This window comes from Vidua chalybeata, chromosome 11 (genome assembly GCF_026979565.1).
Source record: "Vidua chalybeata isolate OUT-0048 chromosome 11, bVidCha1 merged haplotype, whole genome shotgun sequence".
Lineage (NCBI taxonomy): Eukaryota > Metazoa > Chordata > Aves > Passeriformes > Viduidae > Vidua > Vidua chalybeata.
This window is the reverse complement of record NC_071540.1, coordinates 1,776,072-1,794,438: the sequence shown is the minus strand read 5'-3', so window position 1 is coordinate 1,794,438 and position 18,367 is coordinate 1,776,072. Positions and strand designations below refer to the sequence as shown.

Genomic DNA, 18,367 nt, shown 5'->3' with positions numbered 1-18,367 from the left:
GGTTAGAAATCCCACCAGTTTGGGTGCAGGCTGCACACTCTGAGCCATTCACATACCATGGGTAGGAGCAGATGAAATGTTAAATAAAACATTCATCTCTCCAGAGCCTGTCTGTGCGTTGGGTTCTTGACAGAGTATCTGTTTATCCAGGCAGCTCCTCTCTCCTCTTACATTGCTACCACAGATGCTGGCAGCTCCCACAGGGGTTACTCTGAGCTGGCATCTGTTATTTACATGTGTGTTAAAGGCATTTTGAACAAACCCAGGAGCTGCACAGAAATACTCCACACAGTAAATATAAGCAGAACAGTGTACTGCCAACACCAAACACTAAAAAGCACAATCATTGCAGATACTTTTTGTATATTTTAGTATTTTATTTTTGAAGCAGACTGCTTACATTTCTTGGTTGACCACAGAAATTTCAACTTTTAAATTCTCAAGTTCTGCCTTGCAAACACAAAAATGTGATGGCTTTTGTATATATATTGACATATTGAGATTATATACATATATATGTATATTGATACATTGAGGTCATATAGATATATATGTACATTGATATATATTGAGATTCTCATGCAGCCATTGGAACTTCAGGAGCTGAAAGTGGTCATCCTTCTCCCACAGTTAGAGATTTCTGAGAGTCATAAGATTTCCAAGGGAAAAACTCAACTGGGAATCTCCTCCTGGCATCAAGTAGAAAACAAAAAAAATGGTGCCAAAGTGAAGAAGGGATTAAGAAGAAAAGGACAGAAAGGACATGCATATGGTTAACAGACAACTATGCAAGAGAAAAAGCTTGAATCAAATATGGGCCAAGATGGCCAAGGGGACAGAAGGAATTTATTAGGAATACTTGGGAAATTGGGGCAGAAAAGGGGGAATGAGGCACCTGGTTCTCTAGGCTTCATACACCATTTTTTATTACTTATTTTTGACTTTTAAAGCTATAAACACTTGGCTGCCTTATATTAGGTATGGGAACTACATTCTGGAACTAAACCTGAAATATTAACTTGTCAGCATTAGGTTGGACGTCACACACACACACACACATGTGATAAGGATCCAAGAAGAAAAATATTTTATTCACATGTTCTCCAACTTATATACTCTTAACAAAGTGTGATCTTAAGTCATTAACTATATCACAATAACTTATTATATTCATTGGTGCAAAGCAATTAACATCAATATAACTGGCAGAAGTTTTACAGACATTTAATAAAGCATGTATACACATTTTCTTATGCACGTAGTCTAACTTACAAAAATTTTCATGGATCTTTTCTAATCTGTTCCCATGCTGATGGCCTTGTCTTCTTCCTTGCTATGGATACACTCGAAAATCATCAATTGTTATTTCTTCTACTAACTCAGCTTTGTTTGCAGGCCAGCTGTCAAGCCCCTCCATATGAATTCTTGCAATTTATGGTTTCTCCAGATTAAGCAGTGTAGCAGAGACCAAGAACAGGAGACTGCTTTTGATTTTGGGAAACAGAATGTTCCTGAAATCCAGCAATGGTCACTGAAATGACAACAAAAGCAAGTATTTACTGTGGCACAACAACCACAACGCCTGAAAAATGAATTTTGCTGGAGATGCTGTGTATGGGAAATAAAAGAGGAAGCACTGCTTTGTAGTACATCACTTGCAAGATGTAAACCACTGCATGTAATAATGCACTGCTGTGTACATCATTTCAGCAGATATACAGAAAACTGAAGTTACTGAAGAGAGGCAGATTAAAAGGATAATGGACTCTATATGGACTAACAAATCAGTGTGAACAATGCAGGTATTTCAGGACCTCTCTTTTGTTGTTGAAACTTAGTGCCAGAAATGTTGGTTGAAATTTTTTAAGGTGTGGAAAGTTTTCTCCTTTTTTGTACATTGTCAAAGTCCAACCAGTGCTGATCTGTATGGAAAGATCTTCGTAACAGAAGCACATAGGCACAAGAGATTTCACATGTTCTTGTCTCCATAATAAGCAGGAATAACTGCAATAATATATTTTGCAGCATCTCTGCAAAATATATCCTACCAGATTTTCCTGACTGCAGGTACCTTCAGGGCTTCTGCCTCAGTCTGCCTGAAAATGCCTCAAAAGTCCATACAGAAAGTGTGTTACGAGATGCAGAGAAATGCCCATTTTGATCATAAATTCTGGTAATGGCACTGTTGATCAAAGTGGATCCATTACTGTGCAACAGCCAGTAAATACACACTTGAGAGAGACACTGATTGTTTATGTCAGAGTTGCCAAGCCTTTTGCTCGGTGGTGTTCCACAAATCAAGCAGCCCAACTATCTATACTTTTGCCTATTTATGTATTTTAGCAAACAAAGGCATGAAGGTTCATTGGCTACAGGTTACATAGTTCTCTTATTAATTAGTATTCTCTCTTCTGTTGGTTAATGAGTCTCTCGCTCCTCCTGCTAATTGCTGCCACGCTCTCCCTTTCTCCTCCTTTGGCTCGGTGCTTTCCTGAGGGCTGCTCCAGGAACTGGTGCTCCTGACCTGCCCCTGCCGGAATTCCCCTTTACCCACTCGGAGCTGATTCCACAGAGTTGCTGAGTTGCCTAGATTTGTTTCTTCCTTATCTGGGGGTTCTGCCAAATGTCCCCGTGGCCCCTGAATTCTGCATTCCTCGAGTATCGGTGGAAATCCTTCTCCCCGAGCTTTGTTAACCTCCCAGGGCTGAGATCATTGGAACACGTCCAGCACCAAACCTCAACAGGGCAATTCTGCTGGCCAGGAATTTGTGTTTCTAACAGCTGGACATCACCTAGAGCTTGTTGGCCGCTCTGTTTCGCAGATTAAATCTCCCTCCTTGTTGGTTTGCAAGTTACAAAGATCAGACAGCAAGGAACATCTTTTCTTAACAAAATTTTACATACTCCACATTTTATGAGGAGTAGTGCCGAGGCATAGGTAGGATGTTATAAAACTTTCCATGAGCTCTTTTGAGTGGAATCCTGCTACCAGTGGGGTTCCCATGAGGGCTGGATTGCTGACGGTTAGGCATGGAGTGGTTCTTGGAAGCATTTTGTGTAGGCCTCCTATTTTTCTTGTTCTCTGTTCAGGCTGTGGATAACGGACTCTGAGCAGAGGAGTAACATTGCTTTCAAGAATGGGTGGGTTGAGATGCGGAGGAAAGCTGCTGGGAGCGGGTTTAGTCCTATTGTGACTATTATTAGGGCTAAAAGTTTTGATGTGGAGAAGGCCGGGTTTAATACCGTTCTCTCTGAGGCGGCAAATGTGGCGGCAAATAGTGCGGAGGGGGTCCCCAGGTGCGGCACAGGGAAGGGCGAGGGCGGCGTTGGTGAACACGGGGCGGGTGCGAGTGAGGGGGGAAGTTCCCGGTGCTACCGACCTTGCCGTCTTCGAGCCTTCAGCAGTGCAGATGCTGCTGTCAGCCAGGGCTGAAAGCGGCACAGACGCAGCCGGTCCCAGCGCGCAGCCCGGGCGCGCCACCGCGGCCGGGGCCGCTCCTCAGGGCAGGGCAGGACCCGCCCCGCGCGTGCGCGGCGGGAGCAGCGGCCATGGCGCGGCCGGGCCGGGCCGGCCTCAAGGAGCAGCGCTACGATCGCCAGCTCAGGTACCGCGGGCGGGCACCGCCCGGCACGGACCGGCACCGCCCGGCCGAGCGGGGAGCGGGGCCGCACCTCCGGCGGCCCGCGGCGGACACGGGCCCGCTCGGCGTCGCTCCGGGGGACAGGCCCCCGGGGCCGCGCCGGGCCCGGCGGAGCCGCGGGGAGCAGGAGCTGTGTCCGACCGGCGGGGCCGTGCGGGCTCTGCCGGCACACGGACAGTAGATATGCAATAAGTTAACAGTATATATTAAAGGGCATATATATATATATATATATATATATATATATATATATGCCCTTTATATATGTATATTCATACATAATCTTAAGTATATACACAAAGAGTGATAGAGATACATGGATATATGTATCTACGTAGGTATTTTTGTATGTTTTATATATGATATATAAGTTATTTGTACAGTGTTTGTTGTATAAGAATATAATGTATAAATATATAAACATGTATATTCTGAATATTTATATTATGTATCTCTGTCTGTATATATATGAATATATAAAGGGAGGTGTGCTGAAAAGATGGAGCCAGGCTCTGCTCCAGGCCCAGAGCCACGGGCAGGGCCTGAGCCCAGGAGCTGCCCCTGCCCAGGAGGCAGAACTGCTGCCCTGGGCAGTGCCCAGCCCTGAGCAGATGGTGCAGAGAGGCTGTGGAGTCTCCTCCCTGGGGATATTGCAGAGCCACATGGACATACTGCTGTGCCCTGTGCTCTGGGATGGCCCTGCTGGAGCAGGGAGGTGCCACCAGAGCAGCCCCTCTGGGCCCCTCCAGGCTGATCCATTCTTGGGTTCTGTGAAAGGGCAGAAAAGATCCGGGTTACCAGCGAAGGGTAACGGCACCGGAGTTAGGGGTGTCTGTCTGCAGTGTGGCTGTTATGTTTCCACAAGCAGCTGCTGGAGAGGGTCCTGTGGAGGGCACAGAGAGGATTTGGGATCTGGAGCACCTCTGGTGAGGAGAGACTGGGAGCTGGACCTGGTTAGCCCAGAGGGGATCTCATCAGTGCATAGAAATATCTCAAAAGTGGGTGTAAGAGGGTGTGGCAAGCCTCTTTTGGGTGATGCCCAGCAGCAGGACAAGGAGCAGTTTTCCTAAACTAAAACACAAAAAAAATCATCCCAACAAGAGGAAGAATTTGTTTTCCTGGAGGGGGCAGAGCCCTGGAGCAGATGCCCGGGGAGGCTAACGAGTCTCCCTTTCTGGGACATTCTAAAGCTACCTGGACATGCTCCTGTGTCACCTGCTCCAGGTGACCCTGTCTGGGCAGAGCTTGGACTGGGTGACCTCCACAGGCCCCCTCCAACCCTGAAAATTCTGTGAGTTACCATCCCAGTGAAATCAGCAGGACATGTGACCCAGGACAGTCCCAGCCTGATCTCAGCCGCAGTGCTGTTCTCTAGGGGTCTGAAGTACAAGACTCAACAAGACTGATTTCTGTCTCCTGTGTGTTTCAGTGTCTTGTATGAGAAATTTTTCAAAATACATATAAAATTCTATTATCTGTTATAAAACTTAGGAAAACAGAATGTTTGGCATTTGGGCAAGGACTGCTTTAACCCATTCTGGTTTTTAAAAAGTTAAAGTATGTTCCAAGAGAAAGAGGTGTGTGCATGCGTATGGTGTAAAGTTGGAGAAAATTAAATGTCAGGGAAAGTGCTCTTTGGAAAGTCTCAGAGTTTTCACAGTAAGTTTCCTTAAGGATGTTTACTTTGGTTAGTGCTGTTTAGGTCCTCAGCAGTGGCACATAGCACACCAGCCTTCCATTTGTCTTTTTTTTTGTTTGTTTGTTTGTTTGTTTGTTTTTGTTTTTTGTTTTTTTTTTTTGTTTTTTTTTTTTTTTTTTTTTTTTTTTGTTATTGTTATTGTTATTTGTTTATATTGGCTGTGCAATCTGAAGTTCAGTAACTTCATTGCCTTTTGGTTTCCCTCCCAATACAGACTGTGGGGTGACCATGGCCAAGAAGCGTTGGAATCTGCCCATGTTTGTGTGATAAATGCAACAGCAACAGGAACTGAAATACTCAAAAACTTGGTGCTGCCAGGTCAGTAGATATCTCTTCTGTCTCTTGTTTGTGATGTATCTGATAGCTTGATGATGCCAAGTTATTCATAGGAGGTTTTTCCCCCCAAAGGTATTGGTTCGTTTACAATTGTCGATGGGAATCGAGTCTCTGGAGAAGATGTTGGAAATAAGTAGGTTTTTTACTGATTTCAGTTACAAATTGAGAAATGACAGAGTTTCATAGGTAGTGCTATCTCTATATTTGCTAAGAAGCCCTGTAAGATTCTTTTAAAAGCCACTTTGTGTTTCTCTAGTTCTTTTGTGGGTTTGGAGGTTGGTGACAGACAGCATGCACAGTCATTTTGATATTAGCTGTAAATTATTTTACTTGCTGGGTTTGGACTTTACAGGTCTGTTTGCTTTGCATGTCAAGTTTATAAGGACAATGATCTACTCAATATAAAAAGAGTGAAAATTAACTTGTTTGATGTAGTCTTGAGCTATGACAGTGCTTGTGTTTCAGTGTAGTTCAGTATATTTTCCCTAATTCTGGTGATGCAGATGACTTAATTCTCATTAGTCATTGTGCCGCTGTGACTGCTGGACATTTATTAGCTTTCATAGCTTTGAAAGGCTCAGTGCAGCAGGGGCAAAGGTAAGAAGATGTTTGCAAATCCTGTAAAAATGATTTGCATACTAATTCTTGATCAAGTTCTGTTACGGTGCACATAGATACCTACAGGGGTAGGATACTCCATTATATGAGGAAATCAGTGCTAGTGGGTCTTTGATTAGCCTGGTGAGAAAGAACCTGCAGCATGATCCTGTCTTCTAGAGAAGTTTGGCATGTTGTGTATTTCACATTTATGGCTTGGGAATTGAAAAGATTTCTTAAGAAACTGTTTCTGAGGAGAATACAACAGTGGTGAGAAAAAGCAGATTTAAGGGGGAAAGTGGTTTGTTGTGTATAAGAGTTAGCAGCATATTCTGCAGAACAAACTGCAACTTCAGTGCTGTTCTTTCTTCAGAATAAAAGTTCACATGTAATTCTCTTGTCTCCATTTCAGTTTCTTTCTACAAAAAAGCCATATTGGTCAGGTAAGGAGATAATAAATGTCAGTTTACATGTATTGAAAGCATGGAAGTGTTGAGTATTTAAACGTGGTATTATGAATAATGCTAAAAGCATATGTGTATAGGTTAAAGTCTGCTTATTATTTAGTAAAATTCCCCATGTTTACTTTTCAGTTGCTCATAAGTGAGAACTTAAGGTTAAAATCTATGGAAGGATAAGGTATAAGACCATTGTGGTTGAAGGAGTAAAGCTAAGAGTAGAGAGGTGAATGGGGAAAAAATATAACAAAACCACAGAGTACGAGAGGCATAGATAACTCCTGGAAATTCTGTAATGAAACTGGAAATTAGGAAATAGCTGTCTCACAATTTGTCTTTTTAAAATGGTATTACAGAAAATGCTCTCAAATGAAGTGCCTGTTATTATGGGGTGCATTTTTGCTTCAGATGTGCAAGGCTTGGAGTAAGGAGCCTTAACTTATAATGAGCTTTGTTGTGGGGTGTTTTCTGGGGTTGTTTTGTTGGTGTTGCTTGGTTTGGCATTGTTAGCACGTGGCATTATGTAGTACTCATACACTTTGTAAACTACATTTCATTTTGATTGCTCTGAAACAGAATCGTGCCCAGAGTGCCATGGAGCTCTTGCAGGAATTGAATAGTGATGTTACTGGAAACTTTGTTGAAGAGGTTTGTCTTCCTAAATTAGTACTATGTGTTATACAGTGTGACAAAAATGTAATAACAGCTCTGTGTTGCTTTGTGATGTTGCAGTTTAAATAAATTCAGGATAAAACAACATTTGAGAAAGATGATCTTAAGTTAAATCATTTGTTTGTTTTTCAAACAAAAAATCACTTAATGTATTTCAAACACTATTTTGTAACTTCATCTTAATTTTATAACTTACACTTAACATTTCATATTCAGTAGACTTGCTCTGTACTTAGAAATTTTCAATATTCCTTGACATACGTTTTTCCCCCTATTTAGAGTCCAGAAAAACTTTTAGACGATGATCCTTCCTTTTTTAATCGGTTTAACTTAGTGGTTGCAACACAACTGCCAGAAAGGTAAGAATTACCTAAGTTTGAATTACCTGTTTTCATTCAGTTGTGAAAGCAGGTTTATTAATAGATATATATTTATATATTTGTAGATGTATATATATATATATATGTGTGTGTGTGTGTGTGCACATTTATGCGCAGGCACTTCCTTGCAGAAAAATTTAAGCAGAACAGAACTCTGTCATTGTGAAGGAAAATTACAGCCAGTGATGGCATTTTCTAGAGACCTTATTGTACCTCTGATGGGAACTGCCTCTGCTCAAAGTTAGGACTCTGCAGTACATGGATCTAATTCTTTATTTCTCTCTCATAACACATTAAAGCTTTTTATTTGATACTTGGAGCATTTGGAAGGGTGGAATGAGACATAAGTAAGATAATGGATGAATATTTTTCCAACTCACTGTAAATTCCTGTATGAAATTAATCACCGTATGTGCTTAGGATCATGATGATAGTAGAGAAGTTTTATGAGAGGACTCTCTCACAGAGTAACTGGTGCAGGAGTTAACTTTATAGTTAATTGTTGTCTTCTGTAGATCTGAAAAAAGCATGGTTTTCCTTACAGTACATTGTTGCGCCTGGCTGAAGTTCTCTGGAATTCCAGCATTCCTCTGCTGGTCTGCAGGACCTATGGGCTGGTCGGTTACATGAGAGTTGTGATTAAAGAACATACAGGTTAGAGGGTATGCTGAGGTAAAGACTTCTCTGGAAGGTTTAAAGCTTCAATAACTTACATCACTTTGCGTTTTTTTGTTTGTCTTTTTTCATCTTGTGACATATTTAGTATTTGTTAAGTCTTAGGTAGTTTGCATTCCTTTAGGAATGCATGGGGATTATGGACTGCAGCAAATAGTAAAATTGGGGATTATCCTGACATTATGGGTGACTTACACAGAACACTTACTTTGAGAATCAAGCTCTGAAAGTAGCAGGTGATCCTGTATTTGTGTAGCTCTGTTTTGAAGGCCAGACATAAAGCTGAGAAATGAGTTGTGTCATTTTTTCACAGTTGTTGAATCTCACCCTGACAATATGTTAGAAGATCTAAGACTGGACAAACCATTTCCAGAACTGACAGAACACGTTCAGGATTATGACTTGGAGCGTATGGACAAAAAGGTTGGTGTGTGGTTTGCACTGTGTTCCCCAGGACAGATGCAGATATACAGGCATGGATCCTGTGAAAATGGCTCTTGCCAGATGTCTCTGGTGCCAAGTCTCATCTGAACAGAACCAGCTCTAGAATCAGTCACGAGGAACTATTTTTGCCTCTGCCCCAAATATTCCAGTCTATTTAAACCTTAAGCAGGTGGGGGTTTTAGGAAGCAAAGAGTATTCTTGGACAACTTGATATTTTGTTAGATTGAATACCCCCTCACACCCTCTTTTGGAATTTATTTTTTAATTTTTATAGTGAACCTATTGTTGCAGAGCTTTGCACTGTGGGTGTTTGTGCATAGCATAAATTCCACTCCAGAAAAATATTGGAGAATTTGGCTCACCCTTTTTTAAGTAAAGTAATAATAATTTGATAATTTCTTTTATAGTACTTAAAGAACATTTTGGCTGAACCAAAATCTGGAACATGTCCCGTGTCTTTAGAGTAGTGGAAAGGATATTTGGAGTTTACATTCAAAATAGGTTTTTAATTTGTTTCCTATTTTTTATCTTTTCTCAACCTGACAAAGATTTCTCCACTGTTCAATTACAGGACCACAGCCATACCCCATGGATTGTGATTGTAGCCAAGTATCTCACAAAATGGTTCAATGAGGTATGTTGAAAAACTGTATAATTACTATTATTGGTCTGTCTTTTCTGAAGTAGTTAATTATTTTGGCAGTGTGTAACTGCCAAAGGTGGAATCATAAAAAAAGATTACTAATTGAAATACAAGTGATTGTGTGAGCAATGACAGACTCCTGGAGTTCAGCAGACTGAACACAGTGAGCTTACTAGTAGGCATTTTAAAGACAAAAATCTCTTTGTGTTTTTCACATTTAGAAAAGTGAACAGTTGCCTAAGAGTTACAAAGAGAAAGAAGCCTTCAAAGAACTGATTCGGCAAGGTAATTCATGTCCCAGGGGGCCCTTATTCCTGCTGGCAGAAATAGATACAAGGTGGTACCTGAAAAGTAATCCTTAGTTCTCTCAAGTTTAATTCATGAGAGATATGCTGGTGTATACTGTATGATTCTTCTGCTAAATTATTGTTTTGTACAGGTGCATCTTAAGATGCCAGACTTGCTTATAAATGTTTGTTGTCAATGTTTTATGCTGTTTAAGATCCAGAGTGTTGGATCTAAGTTTTGATTTGGGTGGGAGCAAAGGCCTTAAGAGAAAATTCTGTTAAAAATGTGATAAAGAGGAAAGCAAATGGCTTTTGACACTGGAATTGTTATTCTGCAAGTATTTGGTGTGTCCATTGACCCATCAGACACTTGGTAATCATTCACCTCTGTATGGCCAGGTTCTGCAGCACTGACTGCGCTGTAACCAGTGTGTGAATTACTTCATTTTGCAGGGGTTTCAGTCTAATACCTTTTCACGGTGCTAAAATTCATGTGGCATTTTTAAGATCTACATGCATTGTCTTAAATGATTGTATAAAAACACCATTGACTGAATTTTTTGTATTTCCTCACTTGAAGATGGCCTGTGTGCAAATTTGAAGAGGTCCTTATCCCCAAGCTGTGATAAGGAGCAGATCTGATCCATAGTAATTGTCTTTGGTTCTGTCAGATTTTTAAAGGAGGCCCTTCCCTGGCTGGCTTGATCTGTGGATGCATACGTGTTTGCCAAATTTGATCCAAAAACCCCACCAAAACATGACTGGCATGGGAAGGAGAGTTGAATTGTTAATTTAGTGCTTATGAAACTTCATTATATCCTTCTTACACAAATAAACCAGTGCTTTTGTGCTAAGTAATTTCTACTTAACATCCCAGGAAAATGAATCATATGTAGAATTTAGATGGAGTTAGCTTTATAATTACATCTGATCTTTTTTCTTGTGATTTATTTTTCTTTTTATTTTTTGCTGGTAGCTGTTACACCGCAAATACATCCAAAGCCAGTCTGCTCTCTTGATAAGACATAAATGATGAGATGCAATTCAAACAGTTACGCGTTTTAATTTTTTTTTTAATAAGGTATCTTAAAGAATGACAATGGCACCCCAGAAGATGAGGAAAACTTTGAGGAAGCTATAAAAAATGTGAATACAGCATTAAATCGTACAGAGGTAAAATAAGCATTTCTGTGATAAAATTGAAGCAATTTCAACTGCCTCATTTTCTCAGAATATATTATTCAGTTTTAGGACAGAAATTCAATTTGTAACATTTATATTTAGCTAAAAGGGGATTAGTACAATGTTAGAACTGAAATTGTGTAGTTAAGTAGACCTAGACTAGCTGGAGATGGGGATTATGGAAATTCTCTTACTCCCTTGCTCTTGCAGGAAATCTGCATTTCCCTCCTGCAGACTTGAATTCAAGTCTAGAATGAGTCAGCACCCAGAGTGCATCAGCGAGTTCTTGTCTGACTTCTACAGTTCAGTCTGTAAAAAACTGTGCAATGCTGGGTACAATTGCAAGGATTTAGCAGCGAGAGGTGTGACTGATGCCGATTTAAATACACTGGTGTGAGAGAGACTGAGAGCAGTTACTGAAATTGTGCTGTATTGAAGCCAGGGGCTGTAGTAGTTATTCTCGGTAGAACTGAAGGGCTGCATGGGACTCTTGATAAAATAAATTTACTTCTTTCCTCTTGAAGAAACTTACTACAAAATTCCCTTCATAAACTGGTCAAGCTTAAAGGCATTAGAAGTGATGTTTTCATTATTTCTTACATAATCCTGACCTCATAACTTGTGGTTTAAAATTAAGCTCCGATTTCTTTAGTTTCTCATCTGGGGTAAACTGCAAAGGCTACATAGGGCAAAAGCACATTCTGTGATTCTTCCTAGATTATGTTCTTTTGTTTTGAACTGTGCTGATCCTTGCTTGGATGGTCATGTTAAGTCTCCCAAGAAAGCAGCAGGTAAAACTTGTGGCTGTCATCCAAGCCACCACAAGATATGGCCCAGGATAATAATATTTATTTGAGATTATGTACCAGACTGACTTGCAGCAGTTAAGAATTCTGACTAAAACACTGACTTTTGTAGCCCCCTTCTCTGGTGTTTCGGCTGCTCTGCCCCAAGAGGGAGGGTGGGCAGTTGCTGCTGCAGTTCTTTAAATCTTCTCTGTCAAAGATGGAAGTCAGGTGAGATTTTGTTTGTGACATTGATCTTGCTCAGAAGCATTGCCTTGCTCTTGGGCAGGGCTGCTGTTTGAAATGTGTGTGAGCAGCTCTGACTCTGTAGGGTTCAGAGGAGATTTGCTGTGAAACTCTGAGGTCGCTTGGAGTTGGCTCACCTATGTAGTGAGTGATGAGATAATTCAAGAAATCAAAAGTCAAGGAATTACAAACCAAATTTACTTATTTTCATAGATTCCAAGAGGCATTGAAGAGCTTTTTAATGATAATTGCTGCCTAAAACTCACGGAGCAGGTATGAATAGTTAAGGGTAAGACTTAAATGTAGAAAAAGCATTGTAAATAACATCTGTGTACATGACTGTCTCTTGTGCATTTGTAGTCATCTTCCTTCTGGATTTTGGTTCGAGCTTTAAAAGAATTTGTGGCAAATGAAGGGCAAGGAAGCTTGCCTGTCCGAGGCACCATTCCTGATATGATGGCAGACTCCAATAAATTCATCAAATTGCAAAATGTGTAAGTAGACAACTCCATTCATGTGGCTTGTATTTTGTCTTTATAATGTGAAACAAAAAAAAAAAGATTGCCCTCAGTGTGGAGTGGATGGCTTTCTGCTGTAATTTATTTCTCATTATTACCAGATACCGTGAGAAAGCAAAGAAGGATACTGCTGCTGTGGGGAGCCATGCTGCTAAATTGTTACAGTCCCTGGGCAAGGTGAGTGCAAACCTATGGCCATTCTTTTAATGGAATTAAGTATCTGTGAAGTATCTGCTTTATTTATGAATTTGGTTTGATCGTATAAAAGTAAAATGCATACAGGGATATACTCTTTACAATTTAAGATTTTTTTTTTTTGTACATTAGTAACTAGTTATTTCACAATAAATATATTAATATATATGTGAAAGCAGGAATTCTCTGGCCATTGTGTGTACTGGAACGAGTATATTCTCTCTTTTAGGCACCTGAGTCTATTTCAGAGAGAGAATTGAAATTGTTCTGTGAGTATGCTTGGATTCTGTTCTGGTTTTATGCAAATGATCAAATAATCAAAAACTTTTGAATTATGTAGTTATTAAGCAGTAAGTCAATATTTGAATTTTTTTTTAAGTACTAGGTGGTTTGCATCCTTCAAACCACTTAGTTTGAGGATGTAGTAGCAGATGTTCAGCATCTCTCAGGAGTGAGTCTGTAAAGGTTGGCTTTAAAATGATGTATCTTTTCCCTCCAAACAACAGGGAGCAGCTGCCTTCTGCTTTCTGTGACAAGTACCTGAGCACTCTTGCCCATGCTGGGGTACTGGTTTCAGAGTGTGAAGTCTGCAGACTTGAGGTAGTCTGAAAAGTTGTAACTCAGTTGATGGCACTTCAGGCTGTGTCTGTCCTGGATGTGTACATGTCTCCAGCAGCAGCCTGGCTGAGGCTCCTCAGAGCTGGAAAGCTCCCCTGTAAGCACAGAGCCAAGAGCGTGCTGCCCTGCATTGGTAAAGCATTTGGGAACCTCCCAGTTGCTCCTTTTTCAGTGCTAGGTTGTAATTGCACCCTGGGTTGGTTCATAGCAATGATACTGGAAAAGGACATTTTCCAGCTCATGGCTGTGCTGGTAAAATATTAATTGAGAACATGTGAGGCAGTGTTAGATGTAGTGGAAGATGGAAAGAACCATGTTGATTTGCAGCCTGGAAGAGGGAAACGTGGTGGCTGTGACTGATGAATTGCTGTGGTGTAGCTGTTACATTAACTTGGCAGATAAAAGGAGATTCCACACACGAAGTTATTTCCCTAAAACTCTCCTGACCATCGACCTAAAGGTAGTTAAACAGGTTTTTATTACTGCAGGCTGAGAAGAAACAGGGAAGTGTTCAATGAAATGCTTTTAAGTTGTAGCCTTTCCCATGTCACATGGCAGTGAGACAGAGCTGTAGTGAGCGGTGGCACTGATGGGGCAATCTCTCCTTGTCCCCACGCCCAGGCAGCAACGCCGCCTTCCTGCACGTGGTGCGCTGCCGCTCGCTGGCTGAGGAGCACAGCCCCAACTCCTGCAGCAGGGATGCAATCAGTAAGTACTGCTGCTTGCCACAAACCTCACTGCATTTCCAACTTGGAGTGGTTTGGTGAGGAAAAGGAAACGTAAGCTACATGTTCTGCTGCATTATGCAGTTTTATCATTTGGAATGTCACAAAGTCTTTGGTGAATTAAAATAAGTTCTTAGCATAAGGAATATGTCTCTCAACTACAGGTGTGGAGATTTAGATCTAGAATGTTGAATTCAATTTGATTTTGAAATTACAAAAATGACCTTACAGATTGATGCATGTTTCAGCTTTTGTTTTCTTGTGGATTTTACTTGTAGTACTCTATAAATAAGACACTGGGGTTTTTTTCAAACTTCTCTTTTCTGTAGCTCAGTTATTTCTGACAGAGCTGAGAAGGTGCTTTAACCTGACCAAATTAAAATAATTATCTTGACCCCTTTCAGCCTATCTCTTTAGGATGTGAACTAACAAACTAGTTACTTAATATTGCTTTTGCTTTTTATATTGCCCTGTTTTGTTGGGGTTTTTTTTGAGCTGGATATAAGTAGCAGTTAGTATTACAAACACTACTGTGCTGTGTGGTAAGGGATTTAAGACCTGTTTTATAATTACAGTCATTACAGACAATACTTAAAGCATGTGTTTAAAATCCCAAAATTATAACTAAGGAATACCCATTTAAATTAAAGCAGCTGCCAGAATTGAAATGTGAGTTTCTTCACTGTATAGTTTATATTAAATACATAAAATATGGTTTTGTCATAAACTTTGGAGGCAAAATTGTGTATCTGACAGCTGTTTGATTAAGATTCTGTCACAGGTTGTATTCATTAAGGTTTCTTTCTACACCAGATTTTACCATTTGTTTTCAGGGAATTCAAAACCTTGCTTTTTCCATTCCATCTGCACCAGCTAACCAGTTCTCTTGCTGTTTTCAGTTTCCCATATGGATAACCCAGACAATGAAATAGTGCTGTACTTGATGCTGAGGGCTGTTGATAGGTTTTACAAGCAGCATGGCAGATACCCAGGTATGTTAATAATAGTTACTTCACATCATAAAAAGAAGTATAAAGGTCCAATAGTTACCGTAGTTCAAGTTTTAAACTGCAAAAACATTAGTTCTGGTTTTGTTTCCATAGTAATACAACTTTAGGAATGTGAAAATTAGAGGTAGTTTTTTTTTTCTTTGGGAACTTAAGGAATTTATCTGAACTGGTATCATTAAGGGGTTGTGTGGACTATGAATCAGTTCAGCTATGCAGTAATTTGTCCATCATGAGAAGTATCAACAGAATATTCAATTATTATTAGTCTAGTACTAATAACACAGTAATTGGCTTAGAAACTTTAGGAAAACAAAATATTTAGGCTGCCATTTAAACCCATTAGCTTTAACTGTGATGTTACAGTTGTGTGATGAAACAGTTGATTTATTTTCCAGGTGTCTACAACTACCAGGTGGAAGATGATATTGGAAAGCTAAAATCATGCCTTACTGGTTTCCTCCAAGAACATGGGTTGTCCGTAGTGGTGAAAGATGACTACGTGCATGAGTTGTAAGTGTTGTTGTTGAGATGTGGCTTTGGTAAAACTGCCAGGCAGTTTGTGACTGTTCCTTTCCTGTGCAGTTGTCGCTACGGAGCTGCCGAGCCTCACGCTGTTGCTGCCTTCATGGGAGGTAAGAGTGGCACTCCCAGGGCCACACAAACAGCAGCCTGCTGAGCCACAACTCTGCTGCCTTAATTACTCTGGACTCTCAGAGCAAAGGCTGCAATCACAGGCTGCAGTCACAGATGGCAGTAGGACACAATCGTCCCTTTCATTCTCCAGATGTGACCTCTTAAGGTACATTTAGAGTGAGTGAGTGCAGCAAGGGTAAATAAACTTCAAAACCATCGCAATACATTAACTCTTCAAGCTTCAAAATGTGTTAAGAAATGAAATGATGGAAAGAGGCTTAATTTTTTTTTTTAAGGAAAGTGATAATTATAGTAATTTTAAAATTAGTGCAGTACATATCTTCTTTTAACATAGTACACTTATGTTAGAGATGTATGAAATATAAGTAGCCTTGGATTCTTACCTTCATTCAACCTGCTAGTATATTTTAATGGATGCCCAAAACTGATACATCAATTAACGTAGTTTTTTTATTTGGTTTCATGCTGTGCTGAAGATAATTATGTATTATATATTCTGCATATTTAAGAATTTTTTTCTGATAAAGCAAAATTTGGTATACATAAAGGTAACTTCTGAAGAAGTTACAGAATGTTTCTTACTACAGGAAAACTCAGAGAGATCACATTGAAGTGACCCTTCAGTTTAGTTTGCAGTTAAGTTTTACATTTTTTTTTTTTAATTCAGCTTCTCAGATGAGAGAGGTTGCAACTTGAATGGGTCTGTGTGCTCACCCATTTTACTCTGTGTGTCTGTACATGGAGGGAAAGTGTATGCAAAACTAACTTTTGAAGTAGCAGCTTTCTGATATTCTTTTATAGTGGGAAGTACTGAAGGGCATTTTTGCCTCCTAGGAGATTTATCAGGCACTTCTGAAATAATTCCAGTGTAGGCACTTCTAGATAAGTAACATTATTTTACTGTAGTTTAAATATGACCTGCTAACTGCCTTCTGTTTTTTCTTCCCTTTTGCAGGAGCTGCTGCACAGGAAGTTATCAAAGTCATTACAGGGCAGTTTGTAATTTTTAATAACACCTTTATTTACAGTGGAGTGTCACAGACTTCAGCAACTTTCCAGCTGTAGGAGAAGCTCTTGAATTTGATGCCTCCAGGCACTGCTGCTGCTGCTGTATTTACAGTTTTTACAGTTCTGTAAATACTGTGGTGTTCTGCCACTGACTGGACTGTTCTAATCAATTAAAGTTTCTTTATTTATAATTATCTTCTTTTTGTTGTTGTTGTTTCCTGAGGACAAATAAAATCATACTATATCATGACAGTTTTTTAAAATCTAGAATTTTTTTACTCACCTCTGAAATAAAAAGGCAGTAGCTGTTTTTGGCAGGGTAGTTGCATTTACAAATTGGCTCACCTTGTTGGCAGTAGAACTGCATTTTTCTTATAAAAGCTGCTCATCAGCTTGAGTGGGGAGAAGGCGCAAAAGGATGAGAGAGGCTGGTGGAGCTCTGATGGTCTGATGATCCAATGGTGCAAAGAGCTGGAAGCTGAAATACCTTTTAATGAGTTCAGGGTCATTAGGGAAAGGGAGTGTGTGCCTGAAAGCTCAGTTCTGTCAGCCATATTCACCTAGTAAAAGGGTTTTTATCCTGCACCTGTGTGTGTGGCCAGTGCCAAGGGATGGCAGCTCTTTCTGTTGCGGGGGCATTGCAGCCTCCAACTGCAGAGTATGCAAATTGAGCTGCATTGAAAGGTGTTCTCCAGGGCTGGTCCTGCTTAACATCTTAATTGATGATCTGGAGGTAGGGATTGAGAGCACCCTCAGTAAATTTGCAGATACCCAGTTGGGTGGGAGTGTGGATCTGCTGGAGGATGGGAAAGCTCTGCAGTGAGACTTGGACAGACTCCATCAAGGGCGTGAGGTTCCCCAAGGCCAAGTGGCACATCCTGCAGGTCACCAGCCGCCTCAGTGTGAGGCCAGGTGTGCCCAAGGGGGCAAGAGGCCAATGGCACCTGGCCTGTATCAGCAGCAGTGTGGGCAGCAGGACCAGGCCAGCGCCTGCCCCTCTGTGCTGGGCACTGCTGAGACCACACCTCGAGTGCTGTGCCCAGCTCTGGGCCCCTCGTGAAAAAGGGCACTGAGGGGCTGAGTGTGTCCAGAGAAGGGCAGCAAGGCTCACGAAGGGTCTAGAAAACATGCCCCATGAGGAGTAGCTGAGGGAGCTGGGTTTGTTCCGTCTGGAGAAGAGGGAGGGAGGGACCTCACCGCTCCCTCCAACTCCCTGACAGGAGCGTGCAGTGAGGCGGGGCCGCTCTCTTCTGCTGGGCCTGCAGTGAGAACCAGAGGATGTGGCCTCACGTTGAGAGGAAATTCAGGTTAGATTTTAGAAAAACAATTTTTCACTGTTCAGGCGTTCAGGCCTGGGAATAGGTTGGTCAGGGAGGTGGTGGAGTTGCCATCCCTAGAGGTGTTAAAGAGGCCTCTGGATCTGACACTGGGAAATGGTTTAGTGGTTTAGGGTTTGCAGTGGCAGTGCTGGGCTGACGTTGAACTGGATGGTCTTAAAGATCTCTTTCACCCCTGACGCTTCTACAATTCCAAGTGCTTCCCGCCTGGCTGAGCGGAAAGCTCAGGGCTGTCCCGAGTCCGAGGGCGGCCGCGC

At 41.0% G+C, this 18,367-nt stretch overlaps 2 protein-coding genes and 1 long non-coding RNA gene across 4 annotated transcripts in view; 2 read left to right on the top strand and 1 right to left on the bottom strand.

Moving 5' to 3' along the window:
• LOC128793524 (uncharacterized) overlaps positions 1-18,367 on the top strand; it is a 64,599-nt gene that overhangs the window by 35,173 nt on the left and 11,059 nt on the right. The gene's annotated exons all lie outside the window — the stretch shown is intronic.
• Positions 1,065-3,490, bottom strand: LOC128793530 (uncharacterized). The gene is made up of 2 exons (XR_008432827.1): positions 3,381-3,490; positions 1,065-1,531 (listed from the first exon to the last, which is right to left on the bottom strand). It is a non-coding gene; the product is annotated as an uncharacterized LOC128793530 (long non-coding RNA).
• Positions 3,529-16,967, top strand: NAE1 (NEDD8 activating enzyme E1 subunit 1). Of its 2 annotated transcripts, XM_053952787.1 has the most exons (20): positions 3,529-3,605; positions 5,555-5,658; positions 5,749-5,809; positions 6,686-6,716; positions 7,308-7,379; positions 7,683-7,762; positions 8,328-8,437; positions 8,772-8,881; positions 9,474-9,536; positions 9,767-9,830; positions 10,914-11,005; positions 12,259-12,318; positions 12,406-12,539; positions 12,665-12,740; positions 12,988-13,027; positions 13,998-14,084; positions 15,001-15,093; positions 15,507-15,621; positions 15,694-15,743; positions 16,721-16,967. In XM_053952787.1, the coding sequence occupies exons 1-20, from the start codon at positions 3,550-3,552 to the stop codon at positions 16,828-16,830; spliced, it is 1,608 nt and encodes a 535-aa protein (XP_053808762.1). In that variant the 5' UTR covers positions 3,529-3,549; the 3' UTR covers positions 16,831-16,967. The 2 variants fall into 2 exon arrangements, with proteins under 2 accessions (XP_053808762.1, XP_053808763.1); XM_053952788.1 differs by lacking the exons at positions 3,529-3,605; positions 5,749-5,809 and having other exon boundaries at positions 5,592-5,658.